The sequence below is a fragment of the Amphiprion ocellaris genome, chromosome 10, assembly GCF_022539595.1.
Source record: "Amphiprion ocellaris isolate individual 3 ecotype Okinawa chromosome 10, ASM2253959v1, whole genome shotgun sequence".
NCBI classification, from domain to species: domain Eukaryota; kingdom Metazoa; phylum Chordata; class Actinopteri; family Pomacentridae; genus Amphiprion; species Amphiprion ocellaris.
In genome coordinates, this window is record NC_072775.1 from 34858685 (window position 1) to 34883204 (window position 24520).

Sequence of the window (24520 nt, forward strand, 5' to 3'; positions counted from 1 at the left end):
TTATTTGCAAGATTTTAGTGGATTTTCTGCAAGTTTCTTCATTGTCTTCCCTCTGAAGTTGTTTCAGGGGATCTGTACTGCAGATTAAAGGCGATAAATTAAATTTATAGGCACAGAAAAATAGATTTAAAATGAACAGAGGGGAAAATGTTCACAGTTTAAAACATATTGTTCATTCGTTTAAATTCGTTCAGTTGCTAAAACAGGAGAAACGTCGGCTGCTGGAGGTTTTAATGGATAAAAATTAGACCAACAATTAAATATTATAACTAGAAATAAATTTTAAAAAAATTCTACTGAACCAATCTGATTATTGTTAAATAACAAAACAAATCAGGAATTATGTAAAAACAATGACAGAATGATGAAAAACTGTTTTCAGCTGTAATTTATTTTTTAAATTCCATATTATTTTACTGATTTTGTAAAATTTGTAAAACAAATCCAGAAAAAAGAAATTATTAATGGGCATGTTTATAGTAGAAAATACCAGCCCAAAATAATAAATATTGTAAAAATTAAAAATATGTGTTTTACTGTATTTCAATCATCTAAAAACGCCATTATTTTACTTTTTTTGCTGTTATTTGAAAAGATAAAGGATTTCTGATCTGTTATATTAGATATTATCTCGTAAAATCACAGAAAATAAATATTAATCCACATATTGACTGTAAATAAAAACTGTCTAAATAACCACTAAGAATTACATTATTTTACAGATATTCCTGTTATTAAGGATTTCTGATCTGTTTTTTTTTTTTTTTTTTTTTTTTACAGATATATAATAAAATCACAGAAAAAATATTAATCTATATGTTGACTGGTTAAAAAAAAAAAGTTTAAAAAATGGCTATAAACAACATTAAGTTTTCTTGCCTGACTGGCAATAATTGGTGTTAAAATGTGGCGGCAGCGAACAGATGAAGCAGATAATGAACCTCCAGATGGTTCAAGATCCTCCAGGGGTCTGGATTCATCTTCTCACCGATTCATCAGAACACTTTTTCAAATTCAATTCTTCCTGGGGTTGAAACTGGCTGTTAGTTAACTAAAAATCTAAGCAGACTTTTTGATAAAAACACCTTTTTTTTCTAATAAAATACATGAAAATGGTAAAATAATCAACTCTACTGAACACTGATGCCTTGTTGAAAAACTTATTTTTAACAAATAAAGACATATTTTTGTTTCTGTCATGGTTCAGGAACACCGATTCACTGTACAGGAATGCTGACTCACCGTTCAGGAAGGCTGATTCACTCTTCAGAGACGCTGACACTGATTTAGATTGTCTTTTTAGTTGGAATCAAGAAGACTTGTGGTTCATTGTGCCTTAAAAAAGCAACACAAGTTCTTCAAGTCATTTAAAGATTATCGATATCTCTAAACATTTGAGTTCCATTTTCTGAATAACATCTCAAATGACCTAAAAAAAACAACCAGACACGTGGCTTGTATAAAAAATTAGACCCCTTTTTATTGTGTTCTCATATATAAAAGAAATACAAAAAAAGAAACATTGACACCGGGCGAGGGTCAGGGCGGGTCAGGGTCTCCAGGTTCTGGATGGGGGGGACGGGCCGGCGGCTGGGTGACATGAAAAAAAGGGGAAGCAACAGGAGGAATATCGGACAGTCTGGATCAGTCGGACAGACATCGAACAGACGAGGGCGGATCAAAACAGAACGCCGTGGTTCCGTCCGGTTCCTCCCCCATATCCTCCAACGAGGACCTTCAGTTCTACAAACATTCATCCGGAGCCACGGAAATCACCTCATGGGTTGAGTAAAACCACAGTGGGAGGAGCCAGAGAGGGAAAGGACAGTTTTAAACATGACATTCATGATGTTCAAAGATCCGCAGGTTGGTTTATTACAGTTTGAAGTTAGCCTCACCCGGTTAGCCCCAGAACAAACAATCTCAGAATCATCCAAAAACACGTACACAGCGACCAGATGTTCTTGGTTGTCGGCTTGAAGATGCTCTGTGGAGTTTTCTTGTAAACAAAGTTTCTGTTTACATTCAGCATTTCTCACCAGAATGCCTCATGAGTAGGGATGTCCCGACAGAACCTCAAAGATCAAGGCTAAAGGCAGGACACGATGCTGGGTAGTAGATTTTAAGTTATTTTCAGAAATATAACTGTCTTTGTCAACACACACCTAAAAATGCGACAAGTTTCACTGCCGTTCTAACACTGTCTGAATCAGTCCGTCGGAGGTCGATAACCACCACATAAGTCTTTGTCATCGTGCCCCGTTGCTAGCTAAATCCCCACAATGCTCTCTGCTTGTTCATATGAACTGTAGTATGACTGATCGCTGCTAGTCTCTACAGTATTAATCAGTACAGGGGGTCCTCGACTTACGTCAGAACTCCGTTCCTACGGCCCAACGTAAGTCGATTTCGCCATAAGTTGGAACTCTGGCGAAAATGTAAACAAAGCGTGCATCACGATATCGATCAGTTCTTCATAAAAGTCATGAATACCAGCAAATTTCATGCATCTATGAATCATTTTACAAGAAGATAACAGAATATGTTGACCTGTTTTTACAACTTCATCTACTTGATAACGCTTGGGATCAATAATGAAAGGCAAAAAGTTAGCGAATGTAGCACAATCCAAGGTGGCGTACAACTGGCGAATGTAAACAAAGCCGTCTTATAGCGCCGTGTGACGACGTATTCAACCACTTCGCTTGCCAACTAGTTCCACGTAACCAGTTCTGACATAATGACGAAACAATGTAGGTCGAAGACGTCGTAAACCGAGGACCCCCTGTAAACAGGTACTACAGCTGATCTACAATACATGCTCTAACATGCACAACCTTCTCCTCTATGCCTCATAGGTTAATATTTTACTATCGGTGAATTCACTGAGTAACAGCTGATCACAAACATCCCTACAGGATATAGTTAAAATGTCTGCAGTGTGGAAATGTCTTTAATTGAAAAATGAATGCAGTCCACTTGTAATATTTGCAATGCGAGGCTTTTGCTAGGTGGTAGTAACAGCAGCATTCAATACGACCAGTGTGAATTCTCTCTGGTAACCCTACCCCAAAGCAACACATGCTGGACACTTTTAAAAAACGGAGAAAGCTCCTCTAAACAGCAACAAAAACAGAAAGATTACAGGGAGGGTAACTGATATCACGACCTTGGATGAGCAACCTGTCGATGTGACACGAAGTACAAGTTTTTACCATCTTTCGGAGCTTGTGGAGCTATAGTACATCCTACCTTCTATCACTACATTTACTATCTACCACTACATTTACCTTCTAGCACTACATTCACCTTCTAGCACTACATTCACCTTCTACCACTACATTTACCCTCTAATGGTACATTTACCCGGTAATATTACATTCCAGACAGTGACCTACAGGAATTTTAGAAAAAGGTTCATGACCACGAATGTAACAAAATGCAATTTTTTTTCTTCATATTTATTTTAATATCTTAAAGGTACCTGAAGTGTGTGTTATCTGTGAAAATGGCATCAGATTGAGGCTCGGTATCCATGATTTGAATCTGATTGGACAAGGAACCTGATCGGGACATCCCTAATTTTGTGCATCCTTGAGGTCTTACAATCCTGCGGAACATTTGTAAAGTTGACGTTTGGAACTTGCGTGGTTGTTACATGAGTGCATATTTACGAGAAGTCTTCTTCTTTTTCCCTTTGAGGACAATGTCTTTCTTGATGTCAAGTTTTCCATCACCTGCATACACGTGTCTGAGAACAAAAGAAAGGGAACCCACACCAGTACAGCATCGCCCCATGGTGCTGGTTGTGCTGAAAGACTGTACCAGGTACCTGAAAAGCTGGAATATGTTTCTTTGAGTTGCATAAAGTACAGAGACGCCGTAGATGAACCAAAACTTTACAACCACCTACAAAGAATGCAGATAATGCCAATTATCTTGCATCAGCGGTGCGTGTTTTTAAGAGTAACTAGACAAGCAAGTAAGTAACCTCATTAGCCTGGAGTTCAGTGGAAGTTCCTGACGTGGCCCAGAAGACATCCTGGATACAGAACTATTGGCCAGATGATCCTTCTTGCCCAAACCCTTTGTCCAGAAGTCTTATTTGTGTTGAGTAAAGTAAGTGAACAGTTATTCATTGTATAGAAAGTGTTGGAAACAGGTATAAAGATTTCAGCAACTTTGCCAGACAGCTGGGTTGGAGCATCTGAAACCTTGTGTGGTGCATCAAGTACCTACCGGCAACAATCTAAGGAGATATGAACCATGAACCAGCAGCAGGGTGTTGAGGTTGTACTCGAACAAGCCAGATCTGTAGCCACTACAATGTTCATTTAATGGGACTGAAGAGGTCTGCTGCTGTTCCAGATACAACGGGGAACCTTCACAGGTCTGGTAGAGTCCAGATCTCTGTGTTGTTGGTGCTGTTTTGCTGGTAATGAAAAACCAGCAGCACAAGAATGGTCATAATGTTTTGGTTCATCTGTGTATGTGTGGCTGTTGTTTAGATAAAGTTTTCTTCTTATCCCTGACATGCCAGATTCAGCTATTTGCAACATATAAACTGGAATTTGCAGAAACAAGCGATTTCATGTCCTGTTAACTTTGTGATTTTGTCAATTCCCAAACAAACTCCATACTTAAGAATATCAGAGGACGCCACCATATCGTCATTAGCAGTGGTTGCAAACTGAGTTTTGGGAGTTGTGAACATCATCTTGTTTGCAAAGTTCTACAACCAAAAAGACCCTTAAAGCCCTCGATAAAACCAAACCCAGAAGTAGCTCTCATTGTGCCCTAACAAGGAGTGGTCATCGTATTCGTTGTGTTGGAGGTCAACATGAAGTTTCATCCGTCTTATCCACAACTGGTGCCATTTTTGTTGGGAACCAATCCTGGCTCTAGTTTGCTTTCAAGTTCTTTCTAATTTCTTGAAACCGGCCATTATTAAGCACAACATGAAACCTGCTTGAGTTGTTGAATCGACTGAAACAAGCCGACGCTTCTGGAAAGTTGAAGCTAAAACTGAAACAGCCCCTGAACATGCTAGAAAACGGTCGTTCCTGAGCTTCGCCCACTGAGGTTTAACTCAACCGCTGGGACTATTTCTGCCCGACGAGCAGCTCTGCTTCCGACAAATCTGAGCCGAACCGAAACTCCAGTCTGCCCTTCAGGACAGCTCAGTCTTATCAGCTGCTTCGGCGTGATGGCCACCTCCCACCTCGGAGCCACCGGGCGCTAACAACGTCCTCCGGTTGTAGTGGTGGTGGCCTTTCATGATGCCCGAGTTGTTGTTCTCGTTGAGGATCTGCTTTTGCTTCTGCCGGTTGAGCGACTGCACCAATCCGAGCACCACGGCGGCCAGCGAGTACTGGCCAGTGATCTTCCTCGGCTGCAGGATGAGCGGGTTGGGCTGCACCCGGCCCAGCAGGAAGTGCGTTCGGATCTTGCCCTCCTGCTCACTGATGCCCTTCACGTAGATCTCACCACGGTACTCGAAGGCAAAGCCGCGCTCCTTCAGGATCAGGTAGGTCTCCTCGGGCACCTGGATCTTGCCGCTGACGCCGGTGCTGTCCATCCGGCTCGCCAGGTTCACCGTCTTCCCCCAGATGTCATACTGAGGCTTCTTGGCGCCGATCACACCTGCGACGACCGAGCCATGAGCCATACCTGCCAGAGACACAAAGGAGATCAGCAGTTAGCGAGGTGGTGGGTCCTCTGAGAAGTTTGGTTTCAATTTATTTATGCTGGTTCCCATCTGGGTTTCATGTTTATACAGATCAGAAATGACTAATTTGAACAATGTGTAAACACTGTTTAAAATTTCCAAAGCACCATAAATTTTAGCTTTAAAAGGGAGTGAAAAGGTTACAGCTAACGTGATTCTTTCAGTTGCTTTATGGAAGTTTTTGTTTCTAAATATAGAAATGAATGATGGCTGCATTCCATTTAGGTGCTTCAGTTTTGGAGCTTTGGATTTGGTCAGTTTACTGCTACTATGCATAGATTGTATAAACATACTTTCGGTTTCTACGTCAGCTGCCCAAAGTAAAAAAAAAAATTCTGACCACATTTTTGCGCCATTGCAGTCTACTGTAAGAAATGAACTATTATCTGTTGGTTCGTCTCTATGACTCAAACTTGTTTATAGTTTAGGGGGTTAGAAGCAGAGTGGTCTAACCTACAAAAGATACAAACTGAGTTTTATCTAGTTTCTGTAATATTTTATGTTCTAGATTTGAGTATCAGAGTGGTCTAACCCACAACCCAAATACAGCGTTACAATGGAATGTTAGAGCATTCTGGAAAACACTAAACTTTGAACCCATTTTTCACAAAAAAATACAGAAAGTGGGTCAGAGCACTTTGCTTCCAATCCCTTATTGTTCAAGATGCTTCAAAAATGATCCAAAACAATTCAAAATGTGTCCAAAGCAATTCAAAAATGATTCAGAATTACAGAAAAATTTCCAGAAATTATCTAAATTGACAAAAATGTGCTCAGAATGACATGAAAATATTCTAACAAGACTGGAAAATCATCCAAAATCACTCAAAATCTGTCTAAAATGATTTGAAAATAATCCAAAATTGCAGAAAATTCATCTAGAATTACACTAATGTTCTCAGAACTGATAAAATCTTCCCTCATTCATTCAAAAATTGACCAAATGGAATTACATCTGTTCAGGATGAACTGAAAATTATTAAAAATGAAAACTTGCAGAATGACATGAGGGGGCTAGAAGCAGAGTGGTCTAACACACAAGAAATCCAAACTGAGTTTCATATAGTTTCTGTAATATTTTATGGTCTAGATATTAGTGTCAGAGTGGTCTAACCCACAACCCAAATACAGCGTTACAGTGGAATGTTAGACCATTCTGGAAAACACTGAACTTTGAACCCATTTTTCTGAAAAACTACAGAAAGTGAGTCAGACCGCTCTGCTTCAAACCCTTCAGTTGTTCTGGATGCCCAGACGTATGTGATGCATCTTCTGCTGCAAAAACTTGTGGGTCAGAAAGGTCAAAAAAGCACGCTGGCTTGCAAAATTGCAAAATGTTCTGTTGTTTTGACGTTGGGACATGCTAAATATTTTTATTGCCGTTATAAATAGTGCAGTAGTATGGGTTACAGTAAGATGCCAGCTGTGAAAACAAACTCTAAACTCTATCGTACCTTAAGTTTCAGAATTTAAACATGACATCAGTTTGACCACATGATTCTTTCAACTTCTTATGTCTTGCGCTACGTGTCCACAGCGGTGTTTCTTCATGGAAAAGCAGCACATCTGAATATCGCCTGCTCAGTGGGTGTGTCACTACAAGGTCGCTAGACGGTCACATGACAGCCTTCAGACCTTCAGTCTGGTAGAAGCGTCAGACCAACATGGCAGCTTGGTTGCAAACTTTCTCTTTTATTACGAAAACTGTTCAACAAAAAGCATTCCTGAAAGCATTTGAGGTGAGAAATAAGCCGCTGAATCTGTCCTGGTTTTTGCTCAGCGATGGCTGGTTTAGATGTTTAACGAAAGTTTCACGAGAAGTCCAACCTCCACTCATTTGCATAAAATAGAGTAGTCAAGTCTAGTACAGGGGGTCCTTGGTTTATGACGTCCTTGATCCATGGTGTATCATCGTTACGTCGGAACTGATTACATGGAACTAGTTGGCGAGTGGAGCGGATGAATAAGTCGTTACAATACGGCTTTGTTTCCATTCATCGGTTGTACGCCACCTTGGATTGTGCTACATTCGCTGACTTTTTGCCCTTCATTATGGCTCCTAAGCATCAGTCAGAGTCTTCTGATGGCAGTGCTTCGAAGAAAAGGAAAGCCGTCTCCATGAAAGTGAAATTAGATAGAATAAAACGCTCAAGTTGTAAAAACAGCGCAACATATTCTGTTATCTTCTTGTAAAATGATTCATACATGCATGAAAGTTGTTGGTATTCATGACCTTTATGAAGAACTGATTGATATCGTGATGCACGTAATGACTTTGTTTACATTTCTGACTTACGGCGAGAATCGACTTAGGTCGATCCGTAGGAATATAACTCCGATGTAAGTCGAGGACCCCCTGTATATCGGGCGATGCGCCACAACGCAACCAGCAGCAACACGATGCGTTTCACAGACAGCGAATAGGATACGAGAAACTGAGGGATCCTGTGGAGATGTACCTTTATATTGTTCTTTCCTGTAGTTAAAATTATCCTTTCCGTTCCCATATTGACATGTAGAGCTCATGTTTAATACTAAAGCTTTGGTTACAGGAAGAAAACAAGCTTTTATAGATAGATAGATAGATAGATAGATAGATAGATAGATAGATAGATAGATAGATAGATAGATAGATAGATAGATAGATAGATAGATAGATAGATAGATAGATAGATAGATAGATAGATAGATAGATAGATAGATAGATAGATAGATAGATAGATAGATAGATAGATAGATAGATAAAACCTTTATTGATCCTGCAACAGGGAAATTTACAGTGCAGCAGCAAATACAAGAACAGTTTGAATAAAAAAGAGAGCAGCACACAGTGCACACAGTGCATAGATATAAATATTTTCTCCTTATGGGTTTCTTTCAGCTGCAGTACAGAAACTACTAACCACACGTCCTCAACGCAGCTATGTTATTGATAATGCATGAAAACATGTTATAGCTAAAGTCTCATCCATGTTTGCTGCTTCCTGTTTGTAAAAAACCCACCTTAAATCCAATCTGGGTGATTAGACTGAGGTATTAACAGCTCAGTAAACACTTAAACTGCATAATTTTGTTGTTTGAAAATGAGGAACAAAAAGAAACTCAGCTAAAGGACAAACATGCAGGTCTTACCGATCCTCAGCTCGAAGTTGTTGAATGAGTGCTTGTTGATCTCCTGGATGCTCTCGTTGAGGGCGATGGCGAAGTCGGCCAACGCACACAGGTGACCCCATTTATCTTCACATTGCTGTGGGAGCAGAAGAAAGTGAGTCAGTCGGACGTCACGGTTCAGCTGACGTCAGGACCAGACGGAGGGCGGCAGGTCAAAGATCCGACCGGAAAAAAACCACTGAAGAGACTCGAACCGTAGAACCTTTCAGTGTTTTCCACTCTGGAGCTTTCAATCACATATTACTCACGTACAAGCGTGTTCCTCAAGGTGCATTTCTACTAATTACGCTGATTTATTGAGTCATTTTCAGAAGACTGTGAGGCCAAAAAGGATTTTGAAGTCCAGTTAGTCTCCAGAAGTGACAGTGTGAGGGTTAGTGAGTCATCTTCTGTTTTTCTTAAAGTGTTCTTGTAATGTGTTGTGTTAACAAAGGTGGAACATTCTGGCTACAATGTTCTGAGGATGCTTTGGGGACGATCTTGAGGAAACGCATTAGAGAACAACCAACTTCCAATGCAACATTTGGAAGAAAACTTTTTCTTTAGACTTCAGTCTGTGGTTAAAAAGAACATTCTGGAAACTACAAGGTTCAAGACGACGACTTTACAGCCACGAATAGATCTGAGAACTTTATACTCATTAAAATTAGACGTCAAAAGACAAAACACAACAACAACAACAACAAGGTAACTACTGCCACTTTAGAGCTCTAGTTATCAGATGTTCCTTTAGCTGCTCTCAGAATGTTGACATGATTAGCTTGGGTGGACGATAAATCAGCAATATGATCTGGCAATATGGAAAAGATCCGTAAGTTAATGTTTGATGTCAGAAACGATGACGTAAAAAATGATAGTGGAGCAAAAATCCAACATTTGGCTTCAACCCTAGATGTCATTACAGCAGCATTAACAGTAACTAAAGTAACTAGAAGCATAAGTTCTGGAAAACACTGTGAAATTCCTCCTTACCTGCAGGACTTAAACAGTCCACTGCCTGGACTGATGGGTTCTAATAAAATCTGGAGGTTCTCACCTGTTTTTCGGGCGACAGACCGGAAACTGCCATGTAGGTGCTGCCGATCGTCTTGATCTTCTCGATGTCCTGGAATCTGTCCTCGCCGAGCAGCTAGGACAAAAAACAGGAGAAATTCTGGACATCAGTAACAGTTATTATTAGTCAACCTATTGAAACCCATGGGTTTAACAGGATACTTTTTCGTCGGATGAAAGAACTGTGTTTTTGAGGCCTTAAAAATACTCGAAAACGCATGAAAATTTGCATCATGACCGGTGAAAAATTGGATATTATAGAGGAACTGCACAATGGATCAATAGCACCCTCCAGAAAATCTCAAACATTTATTACGACCAGTACGTGTGACCTAGACTTATGAAATTTGGTACACATAAGTAACTTGTTAAGACGTACAAAACTGTAATTGACACCCATGCCCAACACACAACAGGAATTCAGCCATTTTGAATTGTGTCGTATTTTGGATGATTTTGGGTCATTTTTGGACATTTTCCAAAGCTTTTACTCGAACAAGGTAATCCAGAGAGAGCTTAAATTTGGCCAGGATGTGCACCAGGCATGGGTGATCACAATTTATCAAAATGTTCCACAACAGTCTGACGGTGTGGAAATGGCGTCTGGACAATTCGCCAATTTCGGCAATTCACCATGAAACAGGAAGTGCTGTATAACTGGCCTCTACATGCTCCAATCTGGTTCAAACTTTACATGTGAGATGAGAGTCCAACCCTGATGACATCCATAGGACCGTATACAGTCTTTGTTGCAGTACCACCTGGTGGACATGTTTGGATTTGCTGACCAGCAAGGATGTGAGGACCTGACTAACGCTGCTTGCAGCTTTAATTATTATTGGAACTGTTCTAATCTCAGAAATCTGAGAAGACATTAAAAACGTGTTGACAACTGAAGCCTCAGGTAACAATTATCACTGTCAACTAATCTGACATTCATATTATTGATTCATTGATGAATTTTCATGCCTAAAAAATGTCAGAAAATGGTGAAAAAAACCTCACATATTGGTTTCCCAAAGAACCAATATGTTTATATGATACTCAGTTTAGAAGACTCACACTCAGGACCTTAAAGACAAAAACGTCAACAATAACGCCAAAAAACATATATTAATATTAAATTTTCACTTTTAATGACTAATTTGTTTTAACTAACATAAGTCCTGATCATAGCCACCAAATACTCATTTACTCTGAGGATTTTAACCATTTAAACACCAGTTTGTTTACATGATGCCGCTGTTGAGTTTTTAATATAAAAAAAAGTACAGAAAATGAATTATTTTAGATTCAATAAGTGTTAAATAGTACATTTTTTGACTGACTATCACAGTCTATAATGTGTAAATTATTAGTATTAGTTATAGCACTGTGTCTGATGCATTATTATTTTTAGGCAGTCTGTGATTCTAAAACCAAAAACTCCTAATCAGGACCTTAAAGACAAAAATATTTTCATGAAGGTCAAATGTCTCGTTTTGTCTAAAAATCTTAAGTTTTCTGCCATAATGGAGGAAAGAAATCAGAAAATATTCACATTTAAGAAGCTGGAGTTTAAGGATTTTGTCTTTTTTTTTTTTTTTTAAAACATAATTCTGACAATAGTTGACGTTTAATTTAACAGTTAATCAATCAGCGGTTGCACCTTTTCTCAACAAACAAACACACTCTTGTTAATTTTTACCATTAAAACACGGGAATAAGGAGTCAATAAACACTATTTTTCTGTCAGATTAAGTGTCTGCTCTTGTTTTTAGCAGTAAATGAATGTAAAAGTCAGTTTTCTTGACAAAACACCAAACAAAGAATCAGTTATTATTTGGACAAAAATGTGGTAATCTTTTAAACATGACACATATTTATGATTGTAAGCTTTTATTATGTTGAAAAATAATGAACTGTTTTTGCTTATTGTCTCCTAAGAAGAGCTGCTCTGGTGTTTTTAATCTGTTTGTATGACTCGTTGTGTCTCCAGAAGGAGAAAATAAAAGTGTGTTTTGAAGAAAAACTGAAGGATTTGTCTCCAGGCAGCAGAAAGTTCAGCTGCAGTCATTCTCTTTCGGCTCTTATCTGCAGAACTTTGACGTTTTCTGTCAGAAACTTCCAGACGTCCACAAGGAACAGAAACCTGCAGCAGAACTACAGAAGAACCTTGATTCTTTATTTCTGAGGTTTAAGTCTGTGCTAGTCTTCACCTGAGTCATTATTTATGTGCAGAATCTGAATCTGAGCAGTTTAATAAAAACAGGACAGGAGTGTCATCGCAGAAAAGAATCATAAATCAAATTAAATTCTGCAAAAATGGAAAGTCCAGCTGGTTTCAAACATGTTTTTTGTAATTTTTATTCATTAAAGTTGTGTTTTTAACCTCCAGCTTTACTTTCCTTTAACAAATTCTTTACAAAAGACCAAATTTATTATTTAATTTACTGCCTGCTTCCTTTCCAGGTTATTTAAAATTCATTTTATGAGCTTAAAGCAGATTTAAAATTCTAAATTCATCAATCAGGTCAATTTCATGAAGTTTCCTCAACCTGAATGTAGTTCTAGAAGTTTAAATTTAAATTTAACACAATAAAAAGTTAATGAAACTTTATTTTATAAACCATTAAAATAATATTTTGCGGCTTATAAGATTAAAATCAGTAAATTATAATGTTTATCCTGCAATTCTACGTTTAATTAAGTCCTTTCCGTTACTTTCTAGAGTCTAAATTTCTCTCATGTTTATGCTTTTTTGTAATTATTTCAATCTAATTCATAAAGAACAACTTTTACAAGTTCCTTTGGTATGATTTTGATTTTGTATTTGTATTTTTCCTCTTTTTTTGAGAGGGTTTTTTGTTATTTTGCTGAAATTATGCCGTCATTTTCAAGCCTGGAACTCTTGGTTCTCTTCATTAACTCATTATTAGGATCATTAATAATTAAAGCAGTATTTATCTATTTTGTTGTTTTCTGATGTACTTTTCAATATAAGAACTAAAGATTTGACATGAAAATTTGATTTAAAAAAATGCAGGTTTTCTATCTACTATTTCAGTTTGCCAAAGATGATAATCAGGATGATTTAGCACTTCAAAGATATTTATTTCCATTTGAACTTCTCTCTGTGTAAACACTGCCTGCAGTTCAGCCCCCAAAAAATCCTGAATTTTTGTCACATGACATCACTGATAACTTCCTGCCTTTGTCGAGGAATGTTGAATTTTTAGGTTTTTTTTACAGAATCGGAATAGTTCAGATGGTTTATTTTTGATTATTTTTTAACGAGACGAAAACGATTTTGATAAAACATCACAATTCTAAACTTTTCTAAATTTTTCCAACTGAATCACACATGATTAGTTCAAGAGCCAGTTAATAATTTGAAATCTGAAGATTTGTTGTGTTTTTACAGTTTCTAGTGCTGACAAATGGCAGGGTTTCCTCTACATTCATTTAGGATCGGCGGGCTGCCATTCCTAAGTCCTAGCCGCCGCTCCTTCAAATTTCTTTTCTTTTTTTCCTTGATTGTCACAAACACACCACCGCCACATGTCTCCACCTTCACAGCAGAGTCCTGCACTGTGTCAGGTTCTCACGAGTACTAAGGTAAACTACAGATAACTATCCTGCTCAGTATCTACTCTTGGATATATCAGGTTAATACGACGCTGATGTCATGAGAGCGCAGCCTTGAAAGTGACGTCACATCAAGCATCCAGGCAGCAGGTCAGAGAGTCAGCGGAGTGACGTCTTGGAAAATAGAGCAGTGACTTACCAGAGAAAAGTTATTAGCTTAAGATAACTCATAATAGATTCTACAAGTTAAATAGACATTCACAAGATACTGATGTCCAGCTAACGTTACGTAGCATATCGGTAGCTTCAGTTAATTGGACCCGGTGCCAACTCAGTGTCGCTAACGTGAGTAAACTATTGATAGCATTAAGCTAATAGCTACACTCCCTGATGTAACAGCTGACTGCATTTTCAGATGAGCTTGTTCAAATATTTATTTTTATTTTATTTTTTTTTAACATCCAGCTTTTAAAAAGCCATTTCCAACTGTCCATTCAATAAATAGGTTGTACAAGTAAAATCCACAGTAAAGTGTCATTTGTTTACGTTGCCACGGCTCCCAGAGAATCTGACGCCGCTGTTGGAAAATCCTAGAGGAAACACTGAATGGTCTAATTTAGTTTGTATTGAAGCATACATCTAAAATCTGGAGTGTTTAATGAATAAATACTTATAATGTGGTGTATTTTGATTAGTTTTTAATGAAAATAAAGTGATTTTGATGGAATATCACACTGTTGACCTTAGATTTGGTTCATTTTTTTCCAACTGAATCAAGCGTGATTAGTTCAGGGGCCATTTAATAATTGGAAATCTGATGATTTGTTGCATGCTTACAGTTTTTAGCTCTGATAAATGTTCTAATTTAATTAGTTTTGATTTATTTTCCTTTATGGTGACACCAACAGGAAGCTTTATCATCCTCCTGCATCATAAAGGAGAAATTAGCATAAATCTAATATCTGGAGTGTTTTTTTCATGTAGAAATACTCATAATATCGTGTATTTGCAGCGCTGGGTCCCCGTGGATCCTTCTGAAATAAAAGTCGCCCGCCCGTCGTTCGTGCCGTCGCATTAATGAGCTCTGAAGTGTTCGGCAGAATCTAATCAGAAAGTTGGCGGCGTGGGCGCTCTTCAAAGTCGGCTGCTCACCTCGTCGAAGTCGGCGATGATCTCGTTGAGGAGCCGGAGGCACTCGACTCCCTGGTTGTTCATTTCGGTCTGGGAGTAGAAGTCTGCGAAGCCCGGGATGGAGGCGAACATGACGCCCACGGCATCGTAGGACTGAGAGTACAGCTCCTGAGGGGAAACATCACAGAGAAACATGACAATAAGAGCAAAAACACAAAATACTTCACGGCTTTATCTTCATTTACCATTGATATGAAGCTCAAGATGTTACAAAATAAGTCTCCAGTATGAAGAAGATTTAATTATTGTCAACCTGAGAAGATCAATGTAGTATTAGAAGGTAAATGTAGTACTAGAGGGTAAATGTAGTATTAGATGGTAAATGTAGTACTAGAGGGTAAATGTAGTATTAGATGGTAAATGTAGTATTAGAGGGTAAATGTAGTGTTGGAGGGTAAATGTAGTGTTGGAGGGTAAATGTAGTGTTGGAGGGTAAATGTAGTATTAGAGGGTAAATGTAGTACTAGAGGGTAAATGTAGTGTTGAAGGGTAAATGTAGTACTAGAGGGTAAATGTAGTGTTAGAGGGTAAATGTAGTATTAGATGGTAAATGTAGTATTAGAGGGTAAATGTAGTTTTGGAGGGTAAATGTAGTGTTGGAGGGTAAATGTAGTATCAGAGGGTAAATGTAGTACTAGAGGGTAAATGTAGTATTAGAAGGTAAATGTAGTACTAGAGGGTAAATGTAGTATTAGAAGGTAAATGTAGTACTAGAGGGTAAATGTAGTATTAGATGGTAAATGTAGTACTAGAGGGTAAATGTAGTGTTAGAGGGTAAATGTAGTATTAAAAGGTAAATGTAGTATTAGAGGGTAAATGTAGTGTTGGAGGGTAAATGTAGTGTTGGAGGGTAAATGTAGTATTAGAGGGTAAATGTAGTACTAGAGGGTAAATGTAGTGTTGAAGGGTAAATGTAGTACTAGAGGGTAAAAAGGGAATATCTTGTGTCAGTTGGACAGTTAGAAAAACATTTCAAAATAGAAAATCTGAGTTTTTATCTCTAATAAATGGCGTAATTGTGACGTTTTTACAAAGATTACATGAATTTCAAACCCACTGGTGAGAATTAAAGAGGTCTCGATTACATTCTCCTGACATTAAGATTTAAAATGATATCATCAGATGCTCGATGCATTTATTTTATATTTATTTTATATTTCCAGTTCTGGAGCTGTTACTGAGCATCTCTTCTTCTCTGGTATTAATGTTTTTGTGTAAATAAATAAATTAAGGCAGCATCAGTTGATGTTTTCCTGCATGTTGCACTACTCCACCTCCAACACCGGGGGGCACTGTGGACACGTGACCCAGCAGCCTCCACATCACTCACTGTGGGGAGATTTTAATAACAGGCAGGTTTGGTTTCTATATTTATATTTTCAGTTTGATTTAAGAAATTAGGACTTGACATTTAAACACATTAAACTTGGTCAAAGTCAAAATAACTCAGTTTGGTCTTTTAATTCTGATCTTTATTTGGGTGAAGAATCTTTAACACGCTTCAGGCGACGTTTTCTACATCATGGAGGAAGATAAATTAAACATCCAGATTCAACCAAAAGCCTTAAACTTTCCTCATCACCTCCAGGTCTGCATCCAGTTTCACTCATCTTTAAATTCTTCTTGTGAGCGAACTGTTTGTCCTTTTGGTTGAACATGAATATTTAAAACATCTGTATATTAATCTAAAAGCTGTTTATCATCTCTGACTCTGAAGCATCTCGAAATCACCTCCGGCATCGTCTGCATCCCTTAGTGCCGCTGGTTGCCATGGTCACACAGCAGCAAGACACGAGTTAAAAAGTTCAGCCATCGTGAAATCAGATGAAGAGCCACGTTCCTCCTCTTCCTCCTTCCAGAGCTGAAGCCGACCTCAGTGTCGAGTCGACATTAAAAAATAGAACAGCCCGCAGAGAGCGCCGTCCTCCTCCAAGGCTGCTCATTCCCCCATAAGGCAGAAATGCAGCATTTATTTATTAGTTACTGATGATCAGAAATCACAGCAACATAGAATGTGTCCATTTAATGTAGATGTACCCACAAACACAATGACCTGCACTGAGCACAGATGTGTTCTGCATGTGTACGTTATGTATGGATACCAAATCACATGATCTAAATATGTAGCGGGCGGCGGGACTTGATGGGCCTCAGAAACACCCCCACAATTTGATCAGTTGTTCCTTGGATCATTTCTGACGGATAAGTCCTGATAAGTCCTCAGAGGTAGATTTGTAGCAGGATCACAATCATGTGATCGTCAGCAGGCAGCAGATGTAGTGTTCACTTGTTGTCATGGTTACAGTGACGCTGTTCCGCTATCTGGCAATGATACAGAAATCTTTAACAGATCTGTGGATCCAGACTATACGCCGCATCACTGCCAAAATCTAATCATTTGGTCCTTGTGTCATTTCTGACCTTCCCTGAAAATTTAATCCAAATCCGTTGGTCCGTTTTTGAGTAAAGTTGGTAAGAGACAGACAGATGGACAAACATACGCTGATCGTCACATAACTCCACCGCGTTCCTTGGTGGAGTAACAATGGAGGAGGCTGCAGAAACTACTGGCCGAATGTCTGATTTTTCCAGATTTAAAATCATTTTTACTTCGCTAAGGAACGCGGCGGAGTTATGTAACGATCAGTGTACGTTTGTCTGTCTGTCTGTCCGTCCGTCACATTACTCGAAAACGGACCAACGGATTTAGATGAAATCGTTCCTTCCCGGCGTCACTCATAGGGACCTTTGGATTGTTGGGTTTTTTGTACCTGACTATGCTAAACGCTGTGAGATGACACACATTGAGAATCTGAGCTATGCAAATAAAATGTAATCGACATGAATTTATCATGTAGAAGAACGTTCTATAAAGTGTTCAACTACATCAATAAACATCAGAAAAGAAAATGTTCACAATTAAGGAACATTTTATGAGCAACACTCCATCATCAGAGGCTTTAACAACATCTTGAAAATATTTTTTAAGCATTGTTTTAAGAATGTTCCTCCAAAGTTCTGTTTTACCCGGCTAGATCTCCATGGTAACTAATGCTGTGGAGCTAGATCTCCATGGGAACTGTAACTTTAGTTTCACTTTGATTTGGTTAAAATGAAAGTGATTCCTTCATTATGACACAGTGTCAGACCTGAATACACTTCAATGCAATATCAGCTTTAAATATATGAAGTTTAAAGTTTAACAGGTCCAACGTGCAGCTGTTAGTGATCAATAACTAGCTGCACTGACCAGTAAAATAAATACATTAACACACGTTTAATAGTTTTCTACCAGTCTTCCTGTTTTACATCACTTCCAGTCAGAGCTTTTTAAAGTCATACATTTTAATGCTCCTCATTGTTCTCCATTAGAACAACCTGTTGACTGAAGCAGCTGAACACCAGCGGTTCAGTCAGTCGGTTTAGTCAAAAAACGAGTCAAACGATCGATAAAATCCTTCTTTAATGTGAGCAGAGTTTAAAGCAGAAAGTCTGAGTTCACAGAGAAAGTTGACAAATGCCTTCATACCTGTTAAGTCTGAGGTTTAGTTTATGTCTAGTCAACTCACACAAAGAAAGTCCATCCATCCATCCATCCATCCATCCATCCATCCACCTATCCATCAACCATCCATCCATCATCCATCCATCCATCAACCATCCACCATCCATCAACCATCCATCCATCCATCCATCAACCATCCATCAACCATCCATCATCCACCTATCCATCCATCCATCCATCCATCCATCCATCCATCGACCCATCCATCCATCATCCATCCATACATCCATCACCCATCCATTTCCATCCACCTATCCATCCATCCATTCATCCATCCATCCATCCATCCATCCATCATCCATGGATCAATCATCCACCATCCATTCATCGAGCCATCATTCATCCATCATCCATCCATCATCCATCCACCTATCCATCAACCATCCACCATCCATTCATCCATCCATCCATCCATCATCCATCCATAAATCCATCATCATCAACCATCCACCATCCACCATCCATCCATCCATCCATCCATCCATCCATCCATCCATCCATCCAAGGGTGTCTCGGCTTACGTTAGAATTCCGTTCCTATGCCATGACGTAACGCGATTTTTGCCGTAAGTTGGAACTCGCATATCAATCCAAGGTGGCGTACAGCTGGTGAATGTAAACAAAGCCGTCTTCCTTGCCAATTTTTTACCTGTCCAGGGACACCTGGACAGGTAACAGTCTATCACAGGGCTACATATAGAGACAAACAATCACACTCATTCACACCTACGGACAATTTAGAGTTACCAATTAACCTCAGCATGTTTTTGGACTGTGGGAGGAACCTGGAGAACCCGGAGAAAATCCACATATGTACAGGGAGAACCTGGAAACTCCATGCAGGAAGATCCTGGGAAGGCCGGGAAGTGAACCGGGGATTTTCTAGCTGTGAGGCGACAGTTCTAACCACTGAGCCACTGTGCAGCAAAGAAAGTCCAGCTATGTTGAACTGGCTTCCTAGTGCAGAACTCTGACAACATCCTCTGAATGTTTTTTTAACTTTTAACCTCACTGGAACGATGTCTGAAGTGAGAACATTCTCTGAACGTTGGGATGAAACTCCAGTCATGAAACACCTGTTGGTCTAAATGCCGCTCAGCTTTCTGATTAATTCCAGCAGCTCTTTGTGATCGGCAGCAGCAGCAGCAGCTCTGGTATCTAAACCTCAGAACAATAAACAGGCTGATTAATAATGTAACGAGTGATTAGGACCCAAACCGTCCTAACGGTGCATTTTTAATCGCGTCCTTTTAAATTAGGAACAGGCGTGGGAGCAGAATGCTATCGGCTGCTCAGCATTCATAATTCATCCGGCGCTCCACCTTTGTTCGGGAGGAAGATCGGACGAGTCGATAGCGAAGGACAAAGCAGCGGTTTGACTCCAGCAGCAGGAGGAAGAAGGAGAGGAAGAAGTGGAGAATAAAAGAACAAAAAAAGAGCGGCTAACAGGAGCTAATGTGAAGAGCTGCTGATGTATATTTAAATAGATTCCTCTCATCCTTCATCTTAACTGCTGGCAGCTCATTACAGAGAAACACCAAAGTATCGGGAGGCCTTTATATATGACTTGTTCACACTTCTAAGGTCATTGCTCTTATAAATCTGTAAAATAATGATGTTGTAAACTCCTCTAGTCTCTGCCGCTGAATAATTCCAACACCTACTGGAGATGGATTGGACAGAAGACGTTCAGGACTGATGCTTATTTCATCCAGAGATTTAAAAACGGACAACTCAGCCGTATGCTGCATCTAGTATTTGTGCTTCCTTTAGTCAGGAAAGGTTTATCAGAGCAGTTTTTACCTTGTTTTCAGATCACGGTGATGTGATTTAAAGACATGCATCCTCTTCAGTCCTAAACTTCTGGAGGTTTATGGTTTACATGATGCAGTTGAAATGTCTGGTATCTTTTTATCCATAAAACATCACTGGAAACCATTTTATTCTTCAGAAATGCTTCAATCCTCAGCTAGTCTACTGACTAGTAAGTTAGATCTGAACTTGGAAAGTTTAATTTTCATTCATCTGACTCCTGGAACAAAATGCAGCTCCTTCTTCTTGGATAATTTAGAAATTTGATTGTAGATCTCCATAAGTTCTACTTGGACATGTTTTACATCGTTTTTGTCATTTTGTGTCTTGCTTTTGCCATTTTGTGTCTTGCTTTTGTCATTTTATGTCTTTATTGATGTCATTTTATGTCTTGTTTTTGTCATTTTGTGTCTTGTCATTTTATGTCTTGTTTTTGTCATTTTATGTCTTGTTTTTGTCATTTTGTGTCTTGCTTTTGTCATTTTATGTCTTTATTGATGTCATTTTATGTCTTGTTTTTGTCATTTTGTGTCTTGTCATTTTGTCTTGTTTTTGTCATTTTATGTCTTGTTTTTGTCATTTTGTGTCTTGTTGTCACTTTATGTCTTGTTTTTGTCATTTTGTGTCTTGTTTTTGTCATTTTATGTCTTGTTGTCATTTTATGTCTTGTTGTCATTTTATGTCTTTATTGTTGTCATTTTATGTCTTGTTTTTGTCATTTTGTGTCTTGTTTTTGTCATTTTATGTCTTGTTTTTGTTATTTTGTGTCTTGTTGTCATTTTATGTCTTGTTTTTGTCATTTTGTGTCGTTTTTGTTGTTTTATGTCTTGTTTTTGTCATTTTGTGTCTTGTTTTTGTCATTTTATGTCTTGTTTTTGTTATTTTGTGTCTTGTTGTCATTTTATGTCTTGTTTTTGTCATTTTGTGTCGTTTTTGTTGTTTTATGTCTCGTTGTCATTTATTTTCTCGTTTTTGTCATTTTGTGTCTCGTTTCTGTCGTGTAGTCTGAGTTATGAGCTGCTGCATTAGAACAGATTCTTTTTTATCTCCAATTTCAGACTCAGAGTGTGGAATAAATTGGCTGCTACTCCTCAGAAGTCACAAATCGATGATAGAACAGGGCATGTTTTACCGCTTCTCGGTTGCTCGGTACGTCAAGTTTCAAAATATCAAGATGGCAACGGGAAAATGCCAAACTCCAGGCTTCAAAGTGGGTACAGGTAGCGTTACGGCAGCTAAATTCATCTTTTGCATCCAGTTTATGGCTCTAAACTGTTTCAGGAAGCAACATGAGCTCAATAACACGAGTTTCAATGACCGAGCAGTGGTAAACAAACTGAACATCAGCACATTTAGAGCCATAATGCAGGGTTTTTATGTCTAGTAAATAAATAAAAACAGCAGCTCCAGCTAAGATATTATAATTGCAATCAAAGGTTTGATGCACAGAGTTGGTTTGAGTGTGAAGTTCAAGTAGTTTGTAGAGAAAATATCAGCAAACGCTGCAGAATTTCCCATTTTTAGACTTCAAACGAGCGTATTAAAAGGAATTCAGGGCATCGGAGGTGAATAAAAAGAGGAATTTGTGACTTACAGCCGAGACACGAATCAACATCTACTCTGCAGCTGACTGACAGCATGTTATTAAATTCAAATCAAATGCATGCAACCAAAAAAAAAAAATAGGAAAAAAAAGAAAAAATCTCTCCGGTTCAACAAAAATTTCCGGCTGAACGAACCACCCGGCCGGTTTCTCTCTGCACGGACTGAAAAGCAATTACGCTGCCTTTCTTTTCTGTGCAGGCGGGAAAAAACCGAGGCTTCGTAACGAACGCTGGGGACTAATTTAAAAAAAAAAAAAATGAGGTGAAGACGTCTGACAGGAGGAACCGCTTCATAAAAACTCATCTTCATATTCGTCTTTTTTAGCGGCTGCTTCCAAGTTTCTGCTTCCTACTCTTATCCCTACTCCAAAACATTCCCACCTGGAATAAGAAGAATTAAATCATAAGGTTTGTAGCTGAGATCTGAGAACGCTACTGCAATGTTGACTAGAATTATTGCCCAAGCAAACCAGTCAAGTTGCAGTTGAAATCCTCATTTTTACAGATTTGAATTGGATTTTTGTGAATATAAGATGTTGTCACTTCATCTTTTTATCCTATCAGACGTGATATTTTGCCATAATTATCAAATAAATTGGTGACTTCATCGTTGAATCTAAGTGGATATTTGCACCGGATGTGATGAAATTTCATTGGTGTTTAATCTCTGACGTCTAGAATCAAATTAGAGTTCAAGTGAATGTTTGCATCAGATTTACAGAAATCTTCCTCCAGGTGCTCCAGATATGAAGCGTTTACGAGAATGTTTGGCTCCACTAACATAATTTTGAAAGCAAAGAATTAAAATTAACAGCAAATGTTGACCCAAAATGTGTATAAACATCTATCATGGTTTTATTGAAACTGAATTTCTGCTTCATTTTTGACCTACTGATTAATTTTCAACTCAATTTTATTTATTTACATAGCACAGACTGACAATTTATGTAATCTCAAAGGGCTTAGGATAGCAAGGTACAGACCCTCCGAATTCTAAACAGAGAACAGAAAACCCAACAATCCAAAGACGCTTCTGGATTCCCTATGAGCGATGGAGGGAAGGAATGAAAAATAGTCCAGCAGAACCAGGCTCAGGGAAGGCAGATATCTGCCTCAACCAGTAGGGGGAGATAACAAAGAAAGTATGTTCTTACTGCAACATTTCGAAAACAGTTTAAGAAGAAAACTTTATTCTGCCTTTTAGAAGAACCTTCTGGGAGCTTACAGAACAAAAAAATTCCAGCTGAAATCATTACTAGAACTTGGCAGAACTTTCTCAGAGCCTTTTAGAACAAACACATTCTGGCTAACTCCAGGAAACTTTAGCTTCAGTCAGCACTAAAGGTCAATATTGTGCGTCTTTTCAGGAAAGTAGTAAGGTACAGACCTCACGAATTATAAACAGAGAACAGAAAACCCAACAATCCAAAGACGCCACTGGATTCCTTATGAGCGATGGAGGGAAGGAACGAAAAAAACTCCAGCAGAACGAGGCTCAGGGAAGGCAGATATCTGCCTCAACCGGTTGGGTGAGGAAGATGAATTAAGTTGTTTAGTAAGGAGCTTCCATTGAATTTAAGTGTTTTCGACACCAGTTTGACCTCCAAAAATGCTTCATAGACAATCTAGAAAAACACAGTCTTTGTTTTCAAATGCATATCTTGTTTTGGGGATTCTCCATCACTGCAGTGGTCTGACGCCTCGTTTTTACGATGCTAAAAGTGGAAAAAAGTTAATGATAGTTGTGTTGGGCAGCACTAAGGATGCAGAAACCATGTTTCTGCAAAACAGTCGGGAAGGACATGTTTTGGTGGAACATTTGCAGACAGGGAGGTGAGAGATGTCATTAAAATGGTTAATACACCAAAAGAACCACCAAATGTACCTTCTAATCCTACATCTACCATCTAATACTACATTTACCCTCCAACACTACGGGTAGATTCCACGTTTCTCTGTGGACACCATCACACCGTCACTGTGAGGACAAATGTAAAAGTGCATCTGGGTTTTTCTACAGACCTCGTTGTCGCGGTCCTTCTCCAGGAAGTGTCGGGCCACGTGGCTCGGCAGGATGTTCCTCAGCATGTTCTCGTTGTGTTCTCGCAGCTCCTTCATCTCGTTTATCTCCTCTTTGGCCTGGACGCGCCACAGGAAGTCCAGCCGGGCCGTGTACTCCAGCTGGAAACACAAAAATAAACCCTAGTAAAGGGCTCTAATCTGTTTTCCATCTGATGCTCTAAGTGCACCTGAAGAGCTTTTAAGGAGGAGCTCAGGATGGATGGTTGGTCATGAAAACTCTGTTTGACACAGCTTGAATCTAGTCCTACTAAGATCCCTTCATGGTCGTTGATTTAACCCCTAAAAACTCATCTCTGAGTACCAAAGTTACTTACATGGGAGTTTTTTTCCATGAAAATAATCCCTCCCTGCCTCAAAATGGTGTAGATGTAGATCTATAGTATTTGATTTATGTACTGAAACTTTCAAAGTCTAAATTTGTGTTTTTAAATGTTTTAACAGTGGAAAGCCTTAGCTGCTGACAGCTTATTTCACTCAAAAAGTATTTTCCTGCTCATAAAATAACACCATATGGAATTATTAAGAAGGTAAATAACTTTATTTTCATTAGAGGGTTGCTCTTCTTCTTCATCTCTCCCTAACATTAACTAAGTTGGTTTAGTTCCCCTAAACTTCACCAAACCACAGTGTATATATATATATATATATATATATATATATATATATATATATATATATATATATATATATATATATATATATATATATACACATACATATATATTTAATGAGAATTGTGAACAAAAGT

At 38.6% G+C, this 24520-nt stretch overlaps 1 protein-coding gene across 2 annotated transcripts in view; it reads right to left on the reverse strand.

Annotated features, from left to right (window-relative positions):
• Positions 1-1455: 1455 nt before the first annotated feature.
• The window catches only part of adcy8 (adenylate cyclase 8 (brain)), a 134331-nt gene continuing 111266 nt past the window's right edge, over positions 1456-24520 (reverse strand). For both annotated transcript variants that reach the window (XM_055014276.1, XM_055014277.1), the window contains 5 exons: positions 23713-23871; positions 14672-14818; positions 9936-10028; positions 8861-8975; positions 1456-5670 (listed from right to left, as the gene is read on the reverse strand). In XM_055014276.1, the coding sequence (XP_054870251.1) occupies positions 5171-5670; positions 8861-8975; positions 9936-10028; positions 14672-14818; positions 23713-23871 (1014 nt within the window). In that variant the 3' untranslated portion in view covers positions 1456-5170. The remainder of the gene's footprint in view (positions 5671-8860; positions 8976-9935; positions 10029-14671; positions 14819-23712; positions 23872-24520) is intronic.